The following is a 24,199-nucleotide window of genomic DNA, read 5'->3' as shown; positions in this document are numbered from 1 at the left end:
AGAACCAATTTTTGCCATCTTATGGGCAATAATGTCCCCACTGAAAATGCATGGATTAGAGGATCTCTATTCTATGGGGGTTTTTTTGTTAATACCCACCTGAGGATATGCTTATTGATTAGAGAGAGAGAGAAAGAGAAAGAGAGAGATGTGAGAGAGAAACATCTATCAGTTGCCTTCTATATGCCCCCCAACTGGGGATTGAACCCACAACCTAGGTATGTGCCCTGACTGGTCATTGAACGCACAATCTTTTGGTGTATGGGATGATGCTCCAACCAACTGAGTCACCCAGCCAGAGCTCTAGTCTATGTTTTGAAAATGCTTTATATCTGGAATTTAAAAATCAATTTACTATAACTAACTGAAAACACACAAATTCCTTTTCTGTCCACTGACACAAGATGTTTTACGAAGGAAAGGGGAAGAGAGAGAGAGGGAGGTCATGATAATAGAACATCTAACACATTCTAAACATATTTTCACATCCATTACCTCATTTATTTCTCCTGAGTCTGGAAGATGGGTATTTTCATTGTGTGTTACACGTGAACTTGGAGAAGTCGTGAATTTTCCCAAGGTCACAAGGATAAAATGGCACGTTCTCTGATTTCAAAGCCCACATTGTTTCCATTCTGTTACTGCGCTGGTAGCAGTACCCTCCTGTGATCAGAGCTGGGCTGGGACTGGCCCTGCTGCCACACTGTTGTCATGTCTGAAATTCTCCCTATTTAGGGGAAGTAATCTCAAAATTGCTTTAAAACGTGTTGCTCAAAATGGTAACACGAAGACTCACCTACAAACCCATAAACTTGGCAAATCCACTGTTTTCATTTTTATCAGTTTCCTTCCTATCTTCCACCAGTTGCAGACATTACTTTTACCAAGTTGCAATGAGAGTTTTTTCTCATGTATTATAAATATTTTTATTGGGTTTTCATACTTTCCCCAATTATCTATTTTAATCCATTGGATGGCTATTTCATAATTTATTAAAACTTTTTTCCTATTTTTAGCATTTAGGTTTCTTCCAATATTTTGCCATTATAAATAATGTTATAATGAACACCTTCATGCACATAGGTTTTCTCTTCCTTTGGATTATTTCTTTAGGGCAAATCATTAGTAGTCAGATTATAGGGCCAAATTATGCATAATTTCTGGGGCTCCTGAAAACTATTCCCAAATTATTCTCCAAAGGGGTTGTATTCCTATATTACAATTATCCAAACTACATACTAGAATCATTTTCAAGGTTTACTATTTGGGTAGCAAGTGGCTGCTAGCTTGTGTTTATTCAATAGCTTGTGAAATCATATATCACCCTAGGAGCCAAGGTTATTCTGTGGAGCTGCACTTTGGGGGTGCTTGTTACCTTCATTCACGCTTTATACAAATAATGATCTTCCTGGCTTCCCCTAGGTCTCCCTCCTCCAAGAGGTCTCAGTCTTCTACCGAAAAGTCAGACCACTCTAAATTTGACCTGGCAACCAATATTCCCAAGCTCAGAAGATGACTTTTACGTTGAAGTTGAGAGGAGATCTGTGCAAATGAAAAGTGATCAGCAGAATGTTAAAGTACCAGGCAACTTGACATCAGTGCTACTTAACAATTTACACCCTAGGGAGCAGTATGTAGTTCGAGCCAGAGTCAATACCAAGGCCCAGGGGGAATGGAGTGAAGACCTCACTGCTTGGACACTTAGCGACAGTAAGTGACTCTTGCTGTCCCAGTATCTCCTAAATGACTTTTGACTACTGTTGTTTGGACTTAGCTACCATGATTTCCAGGCTGTTTCTTAGAAATCATAAAGGTGTTTACTTGTGAATGGAGGCCAATCCATGCTCACAATATGTAAGAAAGCTCTGTGTAAATGGGTTCACAATAATTCCAGCAGGACTGTGCTAAATTTACCTTTCTTTGGTATGGAGTGATTTATTCAATAAATTAATAACAAGAATAAGGTTATGTGAGGCTCATTTAATCTGTTATATGACAGTTTTCAGAATTATCATGTATCTATATACACACAGATATTGATTAATTATAGATGGGTTTTTCTTAATCTTAAAAGCCAAATAACATTGCTTGAAAAATAGTCTTAGACAATTTCTGGAGCTACAGTATATATTTGAAGATAATATCATGACTTTTAAAATATTCTGCAAACTAGGCTTTTCTTAATTTCAGTTGGTCATTTAAAATTATTCAATACTTGGAACTTCTTGGGTTTCTTTGTAGTAATTAATGGCGGGTTTTGTTTTTTTTTCCATCATTAAGCAGAGAGTTCTATTTTAACTCACAGCTTTAGAGCTGTGTCTGTGCACGTTGAGACCTTGAAAAGGTTAGTCATGTCCTGGCCACACTAGTAACCACTTACATCAATCAGGACGTGTGTGGTCCCTCATCCACCCCCAAGTCTATGGCTCTCTCTTCTGCAGCTGGGTCTCCACTTCCACAGCAACAGATTTGGCACCCGGCTCAGTGTTTCTCCAGCCACTCTCTTCTTGTATCCGTAGTGTTTTGTCAGTGTTTAGGGATTCTTCATAATTTTTAAAAAATACTGTGAAATTTAAAAGTTACAGAGCAGTGCAGGGAATAATACAACAAATACATTCCTATAACCCAGAAACAACTGCTAATATTTTGTCATGTTTTCTTTCAGCTTTTTTGTTGATTTGTGGAAATAATAACACGAGATGGATATACCAAAATCCCCTTTGACCACCATTCCTACTGTAATTCTATTCTCTCCCCAGAGACAACCAAAATTATAAGTTTGTTAAGTATTTTTCCATTCAATGTTGTATCATTTTAATATACTGTACTCATATATAAGTATAAATATGCATACATATTATTCTTTATCTTGCTTTTTTGAATAAACATTCTTACTTTTATCTATGTTAATTTGCTTAGATCTGGCATATGCTTCTTTAACTTTTGCATAATAGTTTATGTTATATCATCTTTTTTATCCCTTTCTTTTTAGGTAGACATTTAGATTTTCTTTTTTTCTTTACTATCACAAACAAAAATTCAAATCCTTGTATGATCCTTATACATGTCCCCTCGTGCATAGGTGTGAGAGCTTTTCTAGGGAGCATGTCTAGAAGAGGAACCGATTGACTATATCCCTGTAAAGTGTCTCTTCAGTGTGTGCTGCATCCCAGGAGTGCGTGTGCACACCCTTTTTGCTATCCATCTCTGTTCTTTAATGATCTTCATATTGCTTGATACTGTCAGACCTTCTTACTTTTGTCAACCTCAAAAGTAAAAAACTTTGCCTTACTGTTAACTTCAATGTTCACTTCTTTAATAATTAACAAGGGTAAGCATCTCTTCTTCAGTATTTTGGGGACTTTTCCAAGGTTATTTAGATTTCCTCTTGTTTGATATATAGGGTCTGGCACAAATAGCATCCCTTTTTTACTACAAAATCATAAGCATGTAATTCTGTAATATAACAATGTCACACTTAAGCACGCCATATGACATTTTAGGTGAAATGTTCAAATTAAAACTATAATTATCACACCCATATTATTACTCTACCAACCACCCTCATTACTTCTCCTGGACCCTGTATTTGCTGATATACTTTGCCCTTTGGCTTGCTTGTCTTCTTTTACTGATTTGTTAAAATTCTTTATATAATTTAGATCGTAATCTTATTATGTATATTGCAAATATATTTTCCTCATCTCTTTATTTTCACTTGGTTTGTGGGTTTTTTTTTTAACCTTATGCACAGTTTACATGTAATCAGACCTGCCATAGCTGCCTTTGCGGTTTGTACTTTTGGTGTTTTGAAATTATTCCCTATGCCAAGAACATAAATATATTCTCTGTATTTTTCTAGTAGTGGTAGTCTTTTGGCTTTTGCATGTATAGGTATTTAAGATATAGGCATGTAATTTCAGTGTATAGTATAAGTATTTTAATCTTTTTAAATGTCAGCCTTATTTATTCACATAGGGCAAGCCAATGGCCCCAAATGCCATATATTGAATAGTCTCTCTAGAGACTTGTGATACTTTCTGTATCTTATACCATGTTCTCATATTGCTTTTGCATTAATTTCTAAGCATTCTGTTTTCCTCCACTGACCTGTTACTGTACAATTTCCAACCTGTTTAAATCACTTTAGATTTATTAAATATTTTGATTACTGTAGGGTGAATCATTATTTTCTTTTTCAACATTGTCTTAGATGTACATTTACTATTCTTTATAAATTTTGCACTCATGAGAATTATATACTATCAAATCACACCATAATTATCATAGTTATAGAATTAAATAAAAACTAGCTAGTAATCACAAGGACTTGCCTTGCATGGAATTTGATGAGGGGTGGGGATTATACTGGTGGTGGTGGTAGAAATGCTGAGCTTGGTGAGGTATGATCCAGTCCCTACAGGGTCAGGAAGTTAGGGCAAGGAGGATGTAGATGAGAACATTTCAGTCTGAACTGACATATTTATTAATATGCTATGTTGTTCAGAAGTCAAAGTGATGCTTCTAGTTTAAAGTTTACCTTGGTGCTCAGCCCAGCAGTTCTATGTGGACCAAGTGTAAAGAGTGAAATGAATTAGATTTGGCAATAGCAGCAAATCTGTGGAAAATAAAAGTGTGTAACGTGTTCCTGCATCTGTATATGGCTCATTTGACACTTATAGTGACTTTATGAGGAAATTAGAATAGAAATTGTCACGTTTAACAGACAGGGAACCTGAGACTCAGAGGAGGGTAAGTAACTTGACCAGAGTTATATAGCTAGTAACTCATGGGGTTAGGATTCTGACTAACATTTCAGTTCTCTGTTTTATTTACTTTTGCTAAATGATGCTACTCATTTGTCTCTTTGGGTGGGAAACCAACTGCTTCAAAACAACTTTGGTTATTAGGGAATTTTCTTCCACAAATGTTCTGAATTGTTTACAATCTAAATATCATTTCCTGAAGTGTTTTATTTTCTGTTATTCCTATTTTTCAATTACAGTTGACATTAAATATTATTTTATATTAGGTTCAGGTGTATTGAATAGCAGTTAGACATTTATATAATTTATGAAGTGATTTCCCTAATAAGTCTAGTACTCACCTGACACTACAGTTATATACATACTATTGACTCTATTTCCTATACTGTACTTTGCATCCTTGTGACTGTTATGTAACTACTGATTTGTATTTCTTAGTCCCTTCGCTTTTTTCACCCAGCTCTCCAAACTGACCCCCATCTGGCAACCATCAATTTGTTCTCTGTATCTATGATTCTGTTTCTGTTTTGTTTGTTCGTTATTTTGTTCTTTAGATTTCACATATAAGTGAAGTCAAATGGCATTTGTCCTAAAGTATTTTAGAATCTACTTTAGAGTCATTTGGGAATCTGCTGAAATGTAGATTATTGGGCTCAGACTCACTGAATCTAAATGAGTCCATTAAGTGAGACCAAGACTACTACCTATCAGGCATCAAAAGGATAAACTGGTACATGCAAATTTATGATTTTTTAAAAGATTTTTTATTTATTTTTAGGGAGGCGAAGGGAAGGAGAGAGGGAAAGAAATATCAATGTGTGGTTGCCTCTTGTGAGTCCCCTACTGGGGACCTGGCCAACAACCCAGACATATGCCCTGACTGGGAATCTAACTAGAGATTCTTTGGTTCTCAGGCTGGCACTCAATCCACTGAACTGTTGCAGCCAGGGCAAATTTATGATTTTTAATTGGCACCAAAATTATATTAATTATTCTTCTGGCCAGTGTTTGCCAGGCACTGCTTGTTTTGACAACAGCCTTAGAATACCACTGGTTTATGAAATTGATTTTTTTATATGAAATGTTAATATTCCTAATACTCTGTAATCCCTTGTGGGAAGAAAGGTTATTTTATATTTTTGCAAAGATATACAAAAATCTTGGTGCTGGATGCAAAGAAACTTAAGACATATTGCTAATTAATTAATTGTAATTTTGGATGTTAGCATCTGTTAGACATGAAAAATAATCAGATTTGGTAGCTCAAAATCTACTACCTGATTCTCACAGATTGCCATGGTTACCATAAAGAATTTGATATGGAAAGGGGAAATTTAGAATGAAGAAAAATCTCTGAGGATACAAAATACAAAGAATGTGCATCAAGACATTTCTTGAAGGTTCTAATTTGCTTATAAGCTGTAACTTTTATATGAAGTAAAATGGCCTGAGTCTATCACTTGCTTACTGGGACCAGTACAGGTCCCTTATACTGTGAAGTCTAAGTTTTCTCACCCCTAAAGTTGAGATCATTAAAACCTCAGCATTGGTTACCTACCTGCCTGTGTGATTATGAGCCTCAAGGGAGAGCCTGCATATGGAAGCACCTTGTAAGCAATGTCACAAATGGAAGGTACAGTTAATATCAAGGGCAAGACCTTGGAGTCATTCTTCCCTTGAGTCAAAGAGTTGTAGGCTTTGTAGAGTTCCAAAGTTTTCTCTGACCTGTGCACTTTGTTTGAAAGAGTTAGAGTGGGGGTGCAGGAGTGATTCTGTGCATGTCAGCTTGCTATCTGGAAAACCTCAAGCTATCTCTCCCTCATCCTACCTATGACCCTAATGGCATATTCTCTCTTTTTCCCAAATCCCTATAGCAGTTTGTTTACAAAAATGCTTAACACTGATTTTCTACTGCTCCATAAATGCATTATGGGCAAGGATAGGCCATATGGGACAGTGGCTACACTATAGACTCAGGCATCAAATTGCCAGGAATTGAATCCTATTCCTTCTACCTGATAGCTGTGTGACCTTGGCCAAGTCACATAACCTCTCTGGGCCTCAATAGTTATGATAAGAATCTTATGAAGATAAAATGAGTTACTATGTGGAAGGGCCTATATAAATGCCAGCTCTTTTAATCTTTCTATTCTCCCTTGAATCAAGAATAGTATAATATAGGTTTCTGGAGTAACAGAAATTTTGAGGTCTTAATTTAGGATGACACATATGTTTTACATGTGTTGTTATTTTCCCATCTCATGTTACACCAAGTTTGCATGCAATCCACTATCAATTGTTTGGAATTGTTATCTAAGAAAACACCTCTTGGTCATTCTCAGTTTGTGAGTTGACATTAAATATCTCTCAAAAGCATAATAATCCAAGAGATGGTAGTATATCTTAAGTGAAATACTATTATGCTTTTTTTTTAATTTCTAGTTCTCCCTCCTCAACCCGAAAACATCAAGATTTCCAACATCACAGACTCTTCAGCCGTGATTTCTTGGACCATCTTGGACGGCTATTCTATTTCTTCTATTATCATTCGTTACAAGGTTCAGGGCAAAGATGAAGACCAGCACATTGATGTGAAGATCAAAAATGTCACTATCACCCGGTATCAGCTCAAGGGCCTAGAGCCCCAAACAGCTTACCAGGTGGACATTTTTGCAGAGAACAACATAGGGTCAAGCAACCCAACCTTTTCTCATGAACTGACCACTCTCTCCAAGTCCCAAGGTTGGTAGAGCAGATAGGATCTGGAATTATTTCTGGAGACTTTCAAGAAGGGCCACACCATGTTAGGATATTTACCCCATATTTGTGTCATGGGACACAATTCATTTGTCCTAATAGGCTTCACTATTTCAGATAGGTCCTGAAAATGAAAATGCCCCTGGGAAGGATACCCTGTTGCTCCTTTGTCTATTGTTAAACCTTAGGCTGACTTAGCCTATCAGCATCCCCCATCTAGTGGTCGAAGCTCTGAGGAATATGAATTCGATCCTGGGGAGAAAGAAGAAGGTGGAACTTGCTTAGTGGAGACATACCTGTGCGGTGACTCAGTAGGAAGCTATAAGAACCATACTCCATTCTTTCTAAAAATGAACTCCTCTTTTAGCTTGGGTGACACTATTCTATTCTGAGTTTCCTCCTACTTTTTTGGATCCAGGTTATTACGTCTACACATCTGCCACTAACTCCTATCCTGGAGAGAGTAGGCTCTTTTAGATAGAGATCCCTCATTGTACTAAGCAAACTCCATCCAGAGTTTGTGATTGATAAAGTCTGTTGAATATAATTGAATGAACAAAAGTGGACAGTTGGAGGTAGGGCAGATGCTGCAGTATGCGGAACACCTTCCCATTCAAATTTATCTGAAATGGCACCCGCCAGTCCTCTGCATGTGCAACATATGTAAGAGAATTGAGATAGAAGGAATGATAATTTCTGAAAATTTATTATTTGGACTAGAGTTTATTTTACAGAAAATCTTATAGCACTAATAACTTCTTGCTTCTCTTCAGGGTTACCTAGGGCTTAAGGAATAAAATCAAACAAGCTGTGTTTTCAGTGCTGATTCTTTGGAATATTTTTGAAAGTTCCAAGGAAAGATGAGTCTACGAACTTTAGAAAATCATAGTTTTTGAGGTCACATCCTTAACAAATACATCATTTTTATAGTTGCTTGTATTTTGGTAAAATACATACAGCTATACCTAAAATACAAACAGAAAAGTTAAGGCATAACAAAACAGCCCCTCACCATTCCATTCCAGATATTTCTTTATGCAAACATGCATAGAGATAGAAGGAAAGATATATGGTCACAAAATGATCCTTGTAAGAAGATGGAGTCATGCTCTCCATGCTGTTTTTTATAGAAATACACTGAATTGAATTTTATTCAAATTTAAATAAGGGACAGAAGTGGAAGGATTAGACCTTAATCTTTAGTAGTTTATTTTGACTTGAACCCTGTCTTTCTCTCCCCTCCCTCCCTCCTTTCTTTCTTCTTTTTTCCTTTCCCTCCCATTGTTATCCTCAGGGTTTCTTCATCAACTTTTTCAAACAAGAAAAAAACAAAACAAAACATCTTATTATAGACTCTAAGCTCTTAGCATCATGAAACTTTTCTAAGTGGGGAAACTGTGCAGGGAGGTTTAGTCACTTTCCCAAAGTTATGCATCTAGTTTGCCATTCTCACTGTTACTTGATAATGTGCATCTGCTTGGGCTTTGACCTGGAAGTAAAAGTTGAAAAATAACAACTAGTGATTAGCATATTGCCATTTGAAAAGCACTTTTGTTCTTTTTTTTTTTTTTGAGGATTTTAACCTCATGAATCAGACTCATCTCCCCTGAGTTTCAGAAAATAAATGAGCAGTCCTAGGTCATGTGGCAGTTAGGTGGCAGGGCTAGGGCTGCCATCACATTTTCATTCCTCTGTGACCTCTCCCACAGGTGGTCTTGGCTTCTCTCTCTGTCTACACTAACCCTGCTACTTCCCCTGTGTTCCCCTGCACAGCATCAGCAGAGCTCGGAGGCGGGAAGATGCTGCTTATAGCCATCCTTGGCTCCGCGGGAATGACCTGCCTGACGGTGCTGTTTGCCTTTCTCATCATGTTGCAGTTGAAGAGGGCAAATGTTCAAAGGAGAATGGCCCAAGCCTTCCAAAACGTGGTAGTGTCTCCTTTTCCTCCTAGCTAATAAGTGCAAGTCCTCACACATGCAGACCTTCACTTTAAAGATGGGCACCAGATAATTCACTTGTAAAGTAAATATTTCCCTTAGGCAGGTCTCATCTTCTCTTTGGCTTCCATTACTAAGTGGGAGATAATAACATGACTGAGATTTCCTGTCCAAAATGGAACAATTTTCAGAGTGAAAAGGTTGCTCTTAATAATTATGCAGGATACCACACCTAGAATATGACTGTTGCACTGCCAAAATGAGATGTAGGATCATCCTAGCGGTAAGTCACCAGAGAGAGTAATCTTCCGATATGAAAAACTCAACATTTTTGGTAAGGAATGACATGAGGGTAATCAGACCTCAGTGTGATAGGTAATGGTGTGTTGCACTAGACATATTGTACAAGTTTGCACAAGTTTCCCCCATATTTTCTATTTCCTGTTCTCATATCTTCTAATATCTTCCTCGATTTTACCACTCCTCATATGTGTAAGAGTTATGTGTACATGTGTGTATGTCCCATTCCTGCATACCCCTTGGTGTGCAGTCACAGTTCATAGAACTTGGCATGGTCTCTTTCTTTCATCTAGGAATTTCCACCAGTAACAAAGGTCTACAAATCATACCTTGCCAAAAGGCATCCCATTGGAGTTCTTTGGTATTATATGGCTGGAACATGACTCTAGCCTATGGTTTGAGACTCTGTGAAATTCTGCTCACTGGGGGACAGGGGAGCTTTGTTATCTGACTTTGTGCCAGAGCTGACTCAATACAGGCTGTGCCTGAAGGGGAAGGGCCAGCAAGGGGGTCGGCAGTGCTGGCACTCGTCACGGTGCAGTCAGCAGCTACCAAAACTCACAGCAAAGGAGACACTGTGCTGGGATTTATCCTAAGCATCAGTCATCTGGGGGCCAGAGTCTGCCCCTGAGTGGGCCTGAGAGATTCTGAACTTTAAGACAAGCGGGAGGGGGTGAGTGAGAGCCATTAAAGAACCAAGGGGGAGCTCTCCCTGAGGTGCATCCTGTGACTGCCCAGAGAGAATCTTCGAGATCTTTTCGAGTTGGGACTGAACACTTGCTCGTCCCACAGCAGAGTAGAAACTCACTCAAGGATGCATCATCCTTGGTCCCCCTCACTCTGTAGACATTGTTAATCAGGTGTGGCGTGCTCCCCACCGGGGCCTGGAGCTGTGCCCATGCACCTCTGTGGACAGCCAGCTCATTAGAATGAGTTTGTCGGACGACACCTATTCCCCCCCTCCATTCTAGAATTAAACACATTTCTCTCTTCACCTGGTATGGATACAACCAGGAGGTACTAAGTTCCTTAGTGTGATTAAAAAATCCTGACATGGAAAACATCTTTTTTTTTTCTTTTGGAAAACATCTTTTTGTAGAGGGAAGAACCAGCTGTACAGTTCAACTCAGGAACTCTGGCCCTGAACAGGAAGGCCAAAAACAACCCAGATCCTACAATCTATCCAGTGCTGGACTGGAATGACATCAAATTTCAAGATGTGATTGGGGAGGGTAATTTTGGCCAGGTTCTCAAGGCGCGTATCAAGAAGGACGGGCTACGGATGGACGCTGCCATCAAAAGGATGAAAGGTCAGTGTGTGGCCAAATGAGTCAGCACTTCAGCAGGGTGGGGAGAAAACTTGACTTCCTGCTGAATCTTTCCTCTGTGGTCTTGCATTCTTTAAGCAAAACATTGGCACGTGGTCAGATACAGACCTTACATGCAACTGAATGTGATATTTCCTTTGAGGTCAGCCTGTGATAGGGTTGGGATGTAAACATGAAGGCATGAGCTATTTCAGCCCCACTGTACTGATTCCTTGGGACGTGAGAATACAGATTCTCAACCACACACTGCTAACTCACTGCAGTGGTTCTCAAAATTCAGCAGGCACCAGAACCACCTGGAAGACTTGTTTAAAAACAGATTCTTGGGCCCCACCCCACAGTTTCTGATTCAGTAAGTCTGATGCAAGGCCAGAGAATATGCATTTTGAATCAGTTCCCATGTGCTACTGATGCTGAGGGTATGGAAATCAAACTTTTCAAACCAGTGTCTTCATGGATTATCTACATCAACATTGCTGGACACAGTGTGAGAAATGCATCTCCTTGGGCTTTTCCCATGTCCAGTCCCACTGCCTGTGAATTCTGAGGTGGTCCATGAGCATCTGTGTTCTTAAGCTTTCTCAGTGACTCTTCTGTACACTTAGGTTTGAAACCCACTGATCTGAGATCATAAGAACTAAATCTTTTTCAATTGTTTTCCTCTTAAGACTGCTTGGTGCTTATCCATTGAACAAGATTGGATAATAAACTTCTAAGAAAGCAAACTGACTAGTTCCCTGGCAATAGTACTGTCTCCTGTGTGAAATGACAGTTTATAGAAGACTGGATTGTGAAGCTGCACTCTCATGGCATCACTCAGGGGCAGGGGTTTTAGAGCCAGGAACCTGACTATTGGGCTGCTCCATAATGAGGCTCTCCAAGGTCACCCATTGGTTTTCCTTCTTTTTGATGGTAGTACTGAGCCTCAGATGAGAATTAACCCTAAATCTTATTCAATCACTGCTGCTCCCTGCATTGTTAGAAAACACCGTGTTAGAGAACAAACAAAAAATAAGCAAAATATTAGCTATGCTCAGAGGTAGTGTTTTAGTATGTACACATACACCCCTTGCTTAGTAGGCAGAAATCCTTTTTTTTTTTTTGTTTTGCTACCTTAGTCACAAGAAGTTTGGGGGAGCAGTAAGGATAGTTAGAGGAGAGAGGGTATAGAACCTGGTAAAATCAGTTTGTACTAGGGTCCAACCTGAGCCTGACTGTCTGTGTCATGCCCTTGTGAGGAGGTAAAACCACTTAATGGCACCAGGATATAAAATTTCTGCCAGAGGAGTGATACATCCAAATGAGGGCAGTTCCTCAAGTAAGGGGCAACCTCATTGTAGAGAATGTCACTTTTGAAATGCTCACAAGCATTGATCTCAGTCCACTGTGGTATGAAGAGGATTGCCTGCTAGTTAGTCTTACAGGTATCCTCAGCCATTGTGAACCAGGCTCATAATTTTTATGCACACGGACACTAGCACCCCTGTGTTATTTTCTGAAAAACCACAATAGCACACTGTTACCAACTCAAAGCTGGTCAGGTTGTGCATCAGTCAAAGAGCCTTCCCTCTGGTTGGTGCCTGGCGATTCTCCCTCCCATCAAAGTGCCAGTGGAGAGACAGGATGCAAAGAAACAAATGCAAGTCAGTTTCCTGACTACCAAGCAACTTCTATAAAAATGCCACTGGGAGTTGAGTTTTTTCACAAGACTGGTTTGTGAAAAAGCAAGCAAGTTAAAATCATCAAGTGAAGTGTGGTGTGTATGTGTGTGATTGGTGAGACTTACATACAATTTGGTCCTATTCCTCAGTATATTTGTCTTGGGATGGTAGATTGAGTTGGCAGAGCTAGAGTCAAGAGTAGAAGCAGCTCCATCACTACCAATGATTTCTCGGGGTATTTGAGAGCTTCAACAAGAAAATTTCAGAGCAATGGTTCTTAACCAGGGATGTTTTGCCCCCTGGTGAGGGGCATTTGTATGGGTACATTTTTTGGTTGGGCTGTTCGTGTCTAGTGAGTGGAAGTTAGACATGCTGCTAAACATCCTACTATGCCTAGGATAGCCCCCGCAAACACAGAAGTACTAGCCCAAAGTGTCAATAGGGATAATATGCTTTCTTAGTGTAGAAATCTCTGATTTCTATGCAGTTTTCCAGATCTAATAGTGTCTGAGTGTGCTTGACAATCCCAGGGAGGAGGAAGAGTTAGTTGTTTCTGAAGAATAATAGACAGGGATCATAACTCTTGACTTCCTTCCCAGAATATGCCTCCAAAGATGACCACAGGGACTTCGCAGGAGAACTGGAGGTTCTCTGCAAACTTGGACACCACCCAAACATCATTAATCTCTTGGGAGCATGCGAACATCGTGGTAAGATGCTCTTTTCGTATATTTCCTAACAGATTTTTTTATTTGAAACAGGCATATTCCATATTGGAATTAGGAAAGATGATAACCTTAAGAATATTACCTACTTTTTAAAGTTACAGTTTCAATCTGAATGACTAGTCTCATTTATAGATCCTGCTGAGGTTCAGCATTGTTTTGGAGGTAGGATCTACGTCTGTATCATTGGCCCTCTGATATGGTTCAGCCATCACTGCCCAAAGCTGCCCCGGCTCCCACTTGCCCTGTGCTTGCTAATCCAGAGGTTTGCTCAGCCACCACTACTACACAGACAGGAAGAGCATTAGTTCTTTTTAATTGTCTCTCCTTTCATTTTCCTACCAGACTCAAGCAGTTGATATTCTGAATTTTAAATCCATTAATGCCAACAATCTACTGTAATATGAAAGCATTTACCATAATACTTAGGGAAAATAATAATATGCTTATATCTGATAGAGGTTTATTTTTTCCAACTTGCCCAATTTCCCATACTATTACATTAGGTTTTACAACTATCCTATGTTGTACATATTCTTAAAGTTCAACTTGTATTATTAATTCAAATATTTATTGAGTACATCTATTGAGTATTTAATATGTTATTAATTGAAGTATTTATTGAGAGATTTACCTCTGCATGTAACCTGGGTTTGTACTTTGGAATCTATGCTTAAACTTAATTTCTCATGGAAAAGTTTCCCCTGCAAAAAAGCTCCACAAAGTAATTATTTACAAACTTGACAACCTCTTGTTGACTTTACAGCACAAAACCAACAATAGAAAAGAGACTATTTCCTTTTCCTCAATTTATTAAACTAAAAATACTGGTAAGGCAAACAATATATCATTCTGTGATCTAATAAGGGTGTAATTCTGAAAGTCAGATCATGTCTCTTACATTAAATAATGAAGTAATGACATTTATTTTGGAGTCCTTTCCTGAAAACAGGAATCAGCATGGGGCAGCAAGAAATGAAAGTTAAAAAAATAATAACTAAATAGAAAAATATATATCTTTTTAAAATTTTGCTCAATCATCACATTAAGATATAATTGGTTGGTTCTTAAAATTTCTATTTCAGTAAATAAATGAGAAAGCACAGGCTTACAGTACAGTAGGATTCAGTGCGAGAAGATTTTTGTTGTTTAGGCCAGAATTTCAGTTTCTTAGGATATCTTTTAAGTTCAAAATCATTCAACATTTTAAATTTACAAAATGGTATATAAAATAATTTACCTTTAAAAGATAGTAAAACCATTCTACTTCTCACTGGCTCTAAAGATCAATGTTTTATCCAAAAAAAGATTCCATTTTATTGAAAGAAAAAAAAACAATTTGTAATAAAAATAAGACAATGGATCAAAATGTGTTTAAAAACTATTGTTTTATTTGTTCCTGAGAGTTTGAGTATTCCGGCTCCTGTGAGCATTGCTGACCCTGGATTCTGCTGCCCAGTGACCTAATCGGGGTGTGGTGACTTAGTGTGGGCTGTAAGGCAGAGCAGAAGGCAGGAGAGAGAAGTTACCTATGTGGATTCTTCAGCTATGGACATGTAATCATTGTTTGTTTTGTTGTTTTTATTCATTTTTTTTATTTTTTAAATAACCTCAAGAAAAGTAGAGAGAGCACGGCTGACTCATATTTGGTTCTGATTCAGTAGTGAATAAAAAACACTGTAAGATGACATGGACTGGCTGTCTTATTAGATCCCCTGAAAGCAAATGCTTTGATTTTCTGCGTCTGTCAGTACGGAGTAGGTAAATGCATTCAGGAAGCTTTTTGTGTTAGTCCACATTTGGTGGGAAAGGGGAGGGGAGTGGGAAAGAGGGGAACCTTGAGTCCAAGTAGGACACCCTTCAAGTACTACAGAGGGGGTTACTGAACTCCCTACTGTCCCCAGCATTCTTGAGGTTGGTGCAAATGGATAAGTTACTTTTAGATGAAATGGCGTTTTATAAGCCATTCCCAAGGACCATAGCACACCAGTAATTTCAAAGTGTTTTGGGTCTACTGGTTAGGTGGCGTCTCTCCTCCCCACAGGCTACCTGTACCTGGCCATTGAGTACGCTCCCCATGGGAACCTCCTGGACTTCCTGCGCAAGAGCCGAGTGCTGGAGACGGACCCGGCCTTTGCCATCGCCAACAGCACAGCCTCAACGCTCTCTTCCCAGCAGCTGCTTCACTTCGCTGCGGATGTGGCGCGGGGTATGGACTACTTGAGCCAAAAACAGGTTTGTGATGAGGAAGCTGCTTTGGACATCTTTCCTTTGAAATTCTCTCTAAAGTCACTTTAAATTTGTATATATTTTTTTCAGTCAACTTCTCTTCTTTAATTCCTCTTACAATCTCCCTCATTTTAATCTTTGTTAATAATTCCATCTATTTATATAGACGTTAATGATCAACACAATATGTTTATGTAGTAAATCTCATCATATGTATTTGATGAGGTGCCTTAACCCATCTTAGTCGAAATAATGCTCAATAGCAGATGATTTGCATGGCAGCAGGAAAATTTAATGACTTTTTCATTTGTTTGTTTTTTGTTTTGTTTTGTTTTTGAAATACCTCTCCCAAGATTTGTCAGGATGCACTAACTGATGTTTTAGAGAGCAACTTTAAGGGAACTGGATTCTGGTGACTTTAAAAAACTCATTTTCATACTATCCTCTCATCTCTGTTTCCCAAAATGTTTGTCCCTAGGGTATGGTGCTAACAAAATGAAGTAAAAAATGTAAATAAGCTGAAAATACATGATGTTTTTTAAAATTTCAGTTTATTCACAGGGATCTGGCTGCCAGGAACATTTTAGTTGGTGAGAACTATGTTGCCAAAATAGCAGATTTTGGATTGTCCCGAGGTCAAGAAGTTTATGTGAAAAAGACGATGGTAAGTTCCAACCAGACACCAACAGCATCCTTTCCAAGGCACTCCGCCTGTCCTGGTGTGGCTCTCTGCGACCACTGTTCTGTGGGGACTGAGGCATCTGACCGTGATCCTGGTAGATACTGTCCTGGCCCAGCAAACATCCTTTCTGGGTTTTGATTCCTAAAATGACTGGAGGGTCCATATTACCAGCAGAGAAGCTACTGTGATATCTGGTCAAGCACTTGCCTGTGCAAGCCTTGTGGAGCAGGGGCTCAGGTCTGGATCCAGGCCAGACCCTAATGTGTCTCACTCAGAAACCTCTGAGGAGTCCATTGTAAATAACGCTGCAATACAGTATGCTAAGTGAAATAAGCCAGTCAGAGAAAGACAAGGACCATATGATTTCACTCACATGTGGAATCTAATGAACAAAATAAACTAACAAGCAAAATAGAGGCAGGCTCATAGATGGAGAGCAGACTGACATCTCTGAGGGTCGGGGTGAGGGGTGGAGGGATTAAGGAAAAAAGAAAAAGGACTTATGAACATGGACACCAGTATGGTGATTGCAGGAGGGGAAGGGAGTATAAGCAGGGTAGAAGGTAATAGGAAATTATAACACAAAATGATTTTTTTAAAAAAAGTTAGACAGAAAAAAAGACTAGAGGGAGAAACCCAAGGAATGGATAATGTGAGTATTAATTTTTTTTAAACAGAAATAAAGAAACTTCTGAGGAGTTCCCACTATTTCTTTCTACACACAGCAAATATAAAAAGGGCAAAAAAGACATTTAGCATACTTTCCAAATATAAGGGAAGTAAATTAATGAGACTCCTAAATCACAAGGAGGCCCTAGGGAAAAACGCAGAACTTCTAAAGGCGTGCATAAGACTCCCTCTTTGCCAAAAGTTCCCTCACTCTCCGTTTAAGCACAAAGCTATCAAAATTCACTTTTACCTAATGATACCTAGTCTCCAAATGATAATATTGTATCTCAAGTCTAAGATCCTGGAAAAACCTAACCAGTGTTAGCAGAAGAGAGAAACTGAACTCATCCTGCTTTTGTTGCCCACCCTGGAATCATAAAGCCCTCGAAATGCCACACCTTGGACATTCGTACTGTGGCAGTGTCACCAGCAAAGGGGTCCTGGCCCCTATTCAGGTTGGAATCAAGAGCAGAGAGGAAACAGATTCAAAAGGGGGGTTACTAAAAACAAGGTGGTGGAGCTTGATGATGCATCAAGGGAGCACACGCTGATGAAAAGTATGGCTCCCCAAACTGCTGCTGGTCTGGCTTAGATAGGGCTGGGCTCTTCATATGAGCACAGCGTCTATTTTTTTGTTCTCCAGGCTCCCCTGTGGGCTGGCATTGACTGGCACAGGGGGCAGGCACATTGGTTTGGGGAGTGCTGAAGAGAAACTTCAGTCTTATCTAGGAGAGGCTCAAAAAGATAAATGAAGAACATTCTCAGCTTGTCTCACCAGCAGTATGCCACCACATCTGATTTCCCTGAGCCGTGGGCAAATGTGGGGCCTCGGGTTGACAATTCCTGTAGCCTTTCCTTGTGTTCACGGGCCCACTCCAGGGGCTATCTCACCCTTTTCTAGGTCTTATAAACATTACCTGGGCTCAGTTTTCCCAGGACTATGCCAGTTTTCACGATATAGAGGCCCCTTTTACTTTGTGGTTCCCAAATTGCCTCCAAAAGGCTCAGGATCTGTATTTATCCTCAAATTCAGGTTTCCTTTCTTTTCAATATACTTATTTTACTGGCTGACAAGATAACACAGAAACAATATTCAAGAATGTTTTGAAAAGGAAATGACCCATAGTTCACTACCTTGACACATTTTTTTTCATTTTTTTACTTAGTGCTTTCCGCAAGCATATGCAGTTTTACAGTTACAATCACAGTGAATTTAACCATTTTGGACCTTTCCACTCCCTTTCTTGATAAGGGTTTGAAGTGGGGTCCCTTTGGCTCTTAGAGACACCTCACAGCCTGGCTGTGGGTGCTTATCAACAGGGACACTTTCTGAAGCCATGGGCTTCTTCCTGAGGGTTAGTCCCCAGACCATAGTTGTTCCCTAAGATTTTCAGAATTTGCCCCACTCAAAGCAGATGTTTCTCTGCTGGGCTGGTCTTAAAGAAGCAGGACCCACCACTCACCCCTCCCCTCTGGCTGTCCCCCTCCTCCTGTGCCACCTGGAAGCCTCCTGTATCCTTTACAGAATCTGTTTCCTTGCCTCACTCCTGCACTTGGGTGATGTGGTGCCCTCGATGAAGGGATGGAGGAAGGAACACAATTTATGCCCACAACCTACACATCTTGTTTGGATGCTTTCAAATCCCCAAGGCAAATGCTGGTTTGCTTGGCATTTCAAAAAGGGCAGGGATTTATGTAGTCTTGGGGAAGTTAAGAGGAATTCTAGAGGAACAAAGCATTGGGTTCAGGGCTTCACTCTATTTCCTAATGGCAGGGTAGTGTTCCCTGGTGGCATGGGGTCTGAGGAGGAAAGGTACAGGGAGGGATTGGAGAGGAGCTAGCTCCCTGCAAGAAGGGTGCAGTGTACAAAGACGTCACCAGAGGGCAGAGTGGCCACCTTCTCTGTCCTATTGTTTAAGTCAGAGATTTTCAACTCTCATTGTACTTCAGAATCATCTGGGGAACTTATAAAAAACACAGATGCCAAACCCTACTGCTTAGTTATTCTGATTCAGTAGTTCTGGTGGGGCTTCTGTATCAGTTTTTTTATTTTCATTCCAGGTGATTCTAATATGGGAACTGTTGCAAACTAATGTACTAAGTGATTTGGAGTTTTATTTTTACTGATTAAAATATCATATGTGTATTGGTTCTGCATCCCTTCATAACTAGTTTATTTTATTACAATGTTTACTATGAAGTTTGGAGGTAAATAAGCCAGACCCAGTCTCCGCCTTCGAGGAGCTCACAGATAAACACGTAGTAAACAGTTGTAACAGGTAACAAGTGCTGAGGGCCAGGAAAACAGATGCCACAGAAACACAGAGAAAGCACACCAAATTGAGCATGTGGGAAGACATGGAAGGCTCCCTGGAGGAGACTAATTCCTGAGTTTTACAGCAGGTGTTAAATAGTGGGGATGTGAGAATGGATTGGATGATCTGAAGGGTGCAGTATGTATAAAAGCCTAGATGTAAAGGAAAGTATGAAGCACTCAGTAGTTAGGTAATTCAATATGGCTGGAGTGTCATGTGAAAAAAAAAAGGATTGTTAAAAATTCAAAGTTGGAGGAGGAAGCAGGGATAAGGTCTTCTTGAAGAACCTTAAATTCCAGCTAGGGATTTTGAACTAAGCTAAGGATTTGGGATCTTGCGACAATAGGGACATTAAAGCACTTTAAGAAAAGGAACCGTGTGGTTGGATTTGTCATTTAGAGTGATCATTCTGATTGTGGTGCAGAGAACAGATCATTAGCGAGGGAAACTGAGGCAGGAAGGTCAGTTAAAAGGTGGTGGTCATCAGGTAAGAGATAATGGTGGCCAGATAGCAGTAGGTGATAGCAGAAGGAACAGATGGAAGTGGACACACCCAAAATAAGAAAACAATGAAAAGGTGCACCTGGAAATTAGTAATTAGGAGGTATGAGGTCAGGAACCAGCAGGTAAGGGAAAGCAAAGACAAAACAGAGAATGTAGACCACTCTTTCCACTCTTTAGCTGGGAAGGGGAATAGAGAACTACAATGACAGGTGGGGGATGTGGGTGGGGTGGATGAACAGTGAAACAAGGTGGGAATGTTGAGAATATTGAAGTGGTAGATGTGAGAAAGGACACTTTCATAAGTGAGCCTTAAAGTATGGAATTACCATTTGGGATTTATGGTCAACTTCACATCCCTACCACTTCACAAGAAACTGGGAGAGAATTGAGTGTTTGAGCATAATCCCAGGGGTGGGGCAGGGCTGCTCTCATGGATGGATGGTCTGTGAGAATGCCTACTCCAGTTTCAGGGGGCTGAGAAAGATCCCCTAAACGTGCCTGATCTCGTCCCATCCACTGGTGAATGTTGCCGAAATGCCACTTTTAGCACCTGGACAAATCCCTGAGAAGGAGGTCTCTGTCTCTCAATAAGGTTCTTAGGATCCCTGGGGTGTGTCGATAGGAAGGGAGCCCAAAATCATAGTGAATTTGAGGAAATTAGGAATAAAACTCAGAAGTCACATTCCCCTATGTCCAGTCCACATCTCACTCTTCCCAGACTGGACTCAATTAGCCAAAAAATGGGGACAACCTAGAGGGAGTCAGGGACAGGCACACAAAGGATGTGTCTCTCATCCCATCTCCAAACCCACTGTAAACTCATTGGCGAGAAGCTTCCCTCTCCTGGTGGTATGTATACACCTTGTTCCCTTTGGCCTGCCAGGCTCTCTCTTCCCCACCCCACCTGCTGACACCTACACATCTCAGAGAACCAAGCTCAAATGTCCCCTCCCCTGGAAATTCTTCCCCTACCTCCTCCAGGCATGGTTGTTCTCCTCACACCACCTGAGCCTTTCCCACATTACAGTTTGATTCTTGGTTTCTATGCCTTTGTCTCCCCTTTCAGACCTCTCAGTTTCTCTGAGAGCCACAAAGTGCATCAAAAAATAAATGAATGACTGAGTACACACATACATTCACACTCACACACATACACTTTTCTCTATGTAAACTGCAGTAGGACCCCTTGAGGTAAGTAGGACTTACATTATTTGCATGTCTTTGGATTTGAAAATACACTTGTAGTTGGAACTTATACAAAACATCAGCTCCTGAGTCAGTCATTCCTTATGTCTGGGGAAGTCCAAATAGGGTGCCCTGTGGACCTGAGTGAGCCACAGCCTTGGGTGAGCTTCCAGCCTCGTGAAGGGGCCCTGCCCCACCTAAGTGGAATCTCACTTTTTCTCCAGGGAAGGCTCCCGGTGCGCTGGATGGCAATTGAGTCCCTAAATTACAGCGTATATACAACCAACAGTGATGTGTGAGTAAGCCTCATGATTGAGGGTTTTTCCTTTTTTCCCCAGAAAAATATACATCTGACAGATGATTATGTCCTTCTGAGAACAAAGCTAATCAATAAGCCCAGGAAATAAATCCATAGAATGAAGCCACAGTGTGGACAATTTTCATGGTGTGAATCAGGGGTGGCAGGCTCTGGGTGTCCTTCTGCTTGTCAAGGAGCAACATCATTGGTGATGGCTTGATCTCTTGAGGGGCAAGGGCTGTGCTGGCCTTCCTGGCTCCACTCCCCAGACTGCACTCAGTGCTTGGTACTAAGGTCAGAGGTCAGAGGAGGCAGCCAGACAGCTGCTGAGGGTCAGAGGTGATAGGAAGGTGAGACAGGGAGACCATCTCTTCTTCTGGCCTACAGTGCCAAGGCTCAGGCTGACGGTGAAAGGAAGGGTTGGGATTGACACTTAGGCCATCTTGCTCACATGCCCTATTTCCAGGAGGGAAAACTGAGGCCCAGAAGGTTGAGGGGACTTGTCCAGGGGCTTCTCTTATACTAGAGGGATGAGGAGGATGCTGGTAATGGCTGTCTCCTCACGGTGTGCACAGTGCCTTTGATCTGCTCTCTCACATCTCTGCATCACATCGCTTTGAGGTGGAAATTGTCCTTGTTTTTAGAACAATATACTAAGAATCCTCAGGAGTTCAGTAACTTTTCCCGGGTCACATGAGTATCAGGTGGCAGAGATGGGAGGAATCTGTTTGGCCTAGAGTGTCACCTGCTTTCCATAGTAACCACCTTGCATTCCCTACCTAAAGTAAGTGGGGGCTTTAGAAAACTAACACTGTTTCCCTGCTAAAATCCTCCCTTGGGCCTAGAGAAGAGAAATACATGCTGCATGATGGTCCTATCCCAGCGAGCAGACATTTAACATTTTCTTTTCTGACAAAGATCAGTCATCTTCGCTTTTGGGGCAGACCATGATTGTTTCACCTTTTTAATGCCTGCTGATTATTGGTGTCCCTATTTCCCATCCACAGATGGTCCTATGGAGTGTTACTCTGGGAGATTGTTAGCTTAGGTGAGTATCCATGTCTCTCTCCCAGGTAAGGCTCTTGGCAAAGGCACTGGGCCCTCTCTGTGCTCCCTCACTGTAAAATCCCAGAGGGACCATTTGTACATGGTGCTACCAGATGCGACTTGGAAATAGAGCTTATGGGTCTCTATCTATCAGTGTGTTTTTTTCCTGTGTTTCTCTATATCTAATGTCATATTAAATAGTACATCTGGTGACCATGAGCTTTATGATAAGTTCATTGACTCTGCTTATGCAAAGATGTCATAGAGCTATTCCAAGTTTATTTCTACAACTTTAAGGTGATATATTATGTAGCCAAGAAAAAAATTACATTTTGAACATCGTTTCATGTGTCTTTGGATTTTCTGTAAGTCCTCCTTGGAGAAGTGTCTGTTCAAGTCCTTTGCCACTTTTTAATTGGATTCCTTGTCTTCTTAGAGTGCAGTCGTGTAAGTTCTCTATATATTTTGGAGATTAAACCCTTGTCTGAGGTGTCATTGGCAAATATGTTTTCCCATACAGTTGGTTCTCTTTTAATTTTGATACTGTTTTCTTTAGCTGTGCAGAAGCTTTTAAGCTGGAAAACATTATGCTAAGCGAAACAAGCCAGGCAGTGAAAGACAAATACCATATGATCTCACCTTTAACAGGAACCTAAATAACAAAACAAAAAAACAAGCAAAATATAACCAAAGACACTGAAATAGAGGACAGGCTGATGGTGACCGGAGGGGAGAGAAGAGGGAATTTAAGGGGACAGTGGGAAGGGTTCACAGGAACAAACTTAAAGGACACATGGTCATAGACTAAGGGGAGGGTGGTAATGGGAGGGAAGTGGGGAGGGTGGGAGGGGGGATTGGATTGGGAGTAAAAAGGAGAAAACTGTATTTGAACAATGATTAAAAAATAATAATAAAAAATAAAAAAATATATATTTTGAAAGCTATTGATTAACCTGTGAAAATGTGCATGCCAAAAAAAAAATAAGGTGCACATTCATTATGATCCCAGTTTTAAAATATTAACACTTTAAAAAACTGGAAGGGCTACACAGAAGGGTAGAAAAGCTATTATAGTTTTTCTTGATGCTTTTTTATATTTTCTAAGTTTTCTACAATAAATATGCATTGCTTTTATTGTATAATTAAAATTGGACAGTAACTATTGTAGCTAGAACAGGAATTACAAAACTACCTACTTCCAGTTAGGAAAGAGAGACACGTCATTGGTACAATGGCTGTGCTGTGTGTAGACAGATTGGGGAAGAGAACTAGCCCTGTAAGTCAGGCATGGTGCCTGGATCTCCCGTGGAAGGAATGGCCACACCTTAGTGCTGTCTGCAGAGTGAGTGCAGTGGGTTTGCTCAGAGAGGAAGATCACGCTGGATGCGCACCCCATGCACCCCTTCGTTCTCCTAATCTTTGCCTTCTGAGCCCCTGGGCAGAAAACTTTGCATTCTGCACCAGAGGGGCTGAGGGCAACACCACTTCCTGTCTTCCAGGCGGCACCCCCTACTGCGGGATGACGTGTGCCGAGCTCTACGAGAAGCTGCCGCAGGGCTACAGGCTGGAGAAGCCCCTGAACTGTGATGATGAGGTGTAAGTTAGGCCTCTTCCTAGGGCCACTTGGTCTTAATCTTCCTGCTTCGTGTTTTGTGAACAGACTGACTCTCATGAAGAAAATTACCTGATTCATGCACACACATGCACACCTCCATGCACATGCAGGTGCATGCCGTGGAGATCACAAAAAAGCCACACATGAAGGGGCTCTTTAAACTAGGACTGTTAGGCAGTGG

At 40.5% G+C, this 24,199-nt stretch overlaps 1 protein-coding gene across 3 annotated transcripts in view; it reads left to right on the top strand.

Annotated features, from left to right (window-relative positions):
• The window catches only part of TEK (TEK receptor tyrosine kinase), a 105,747-nt gene that overhangs the window by 78,228 nt on the left and 3,320 nt on the right, over positions 1–24,199 (top strand). The window contains exons 12-21 of one of the 3 annotated variants that reach the window (XM_045840674.1): positions 1,423–1,710; positions 7,209–7,508; positions 9,297–9,448; positions 10,860–11,070; positions 13,349–13,459; positions 15,519–15,709; positions 16,254–16,367; positions 21,283–21,353; positions 22,364–22,404; positions 23,903–23,999. In XM_045840674.1, the coding sequence (XP_045696630.1) occupies positions 1,423–1,710; positions 7,209–7,508; positions 9,297–9,448; positions 10,860–11,070; positions 13,349–13,459; positions 15,519–15,709; positions 16,254–16,367; positions 21,283–21,353; positions 22,364–22,404; positions 23,903–23,999 (1,576 nt within the window). Of the gene's footprint in view, positions 1–1,422; positions 1,711–7,208; positions 7,509–9,296; positions 9,452–10,859; positions 11,071–13,348; positions 13,460–15,518; positions 15,710–16,253; positions 16,368–21,282; positions 21,354–22,363; positions 22,405–23,902; positions 24,000–24,199 lie in introns of all 3 variants that reach the window. The other 2 variants (XM_045840673.1, XM_045840675.1) reach the window with 2 other exon arrangements.

The sequence above is a fragment of the Phyllostomus hastatus genome, unplaced genomic scaffold (genome assembly GCF_019186645.2).
Source record: "Phyllostomus hastatus isolate PE091 unplaced genomic scaffold, TTU_PhHast_1.1 phas_contig_34, whole genome shotgun sequence".
Taxonomy (NCBI): Eukaryota; Metazoa; Chordata; class Mammalia; order Chiroptera; family Phyllostomidae; genus Phyllostomus; species Phyllostomus hastatus.
The sequence above is the reverse complement of the archived record's forward strand: the minus strand, read 5'-3'. Positions and strand labels throughout refer to the sequence as shown.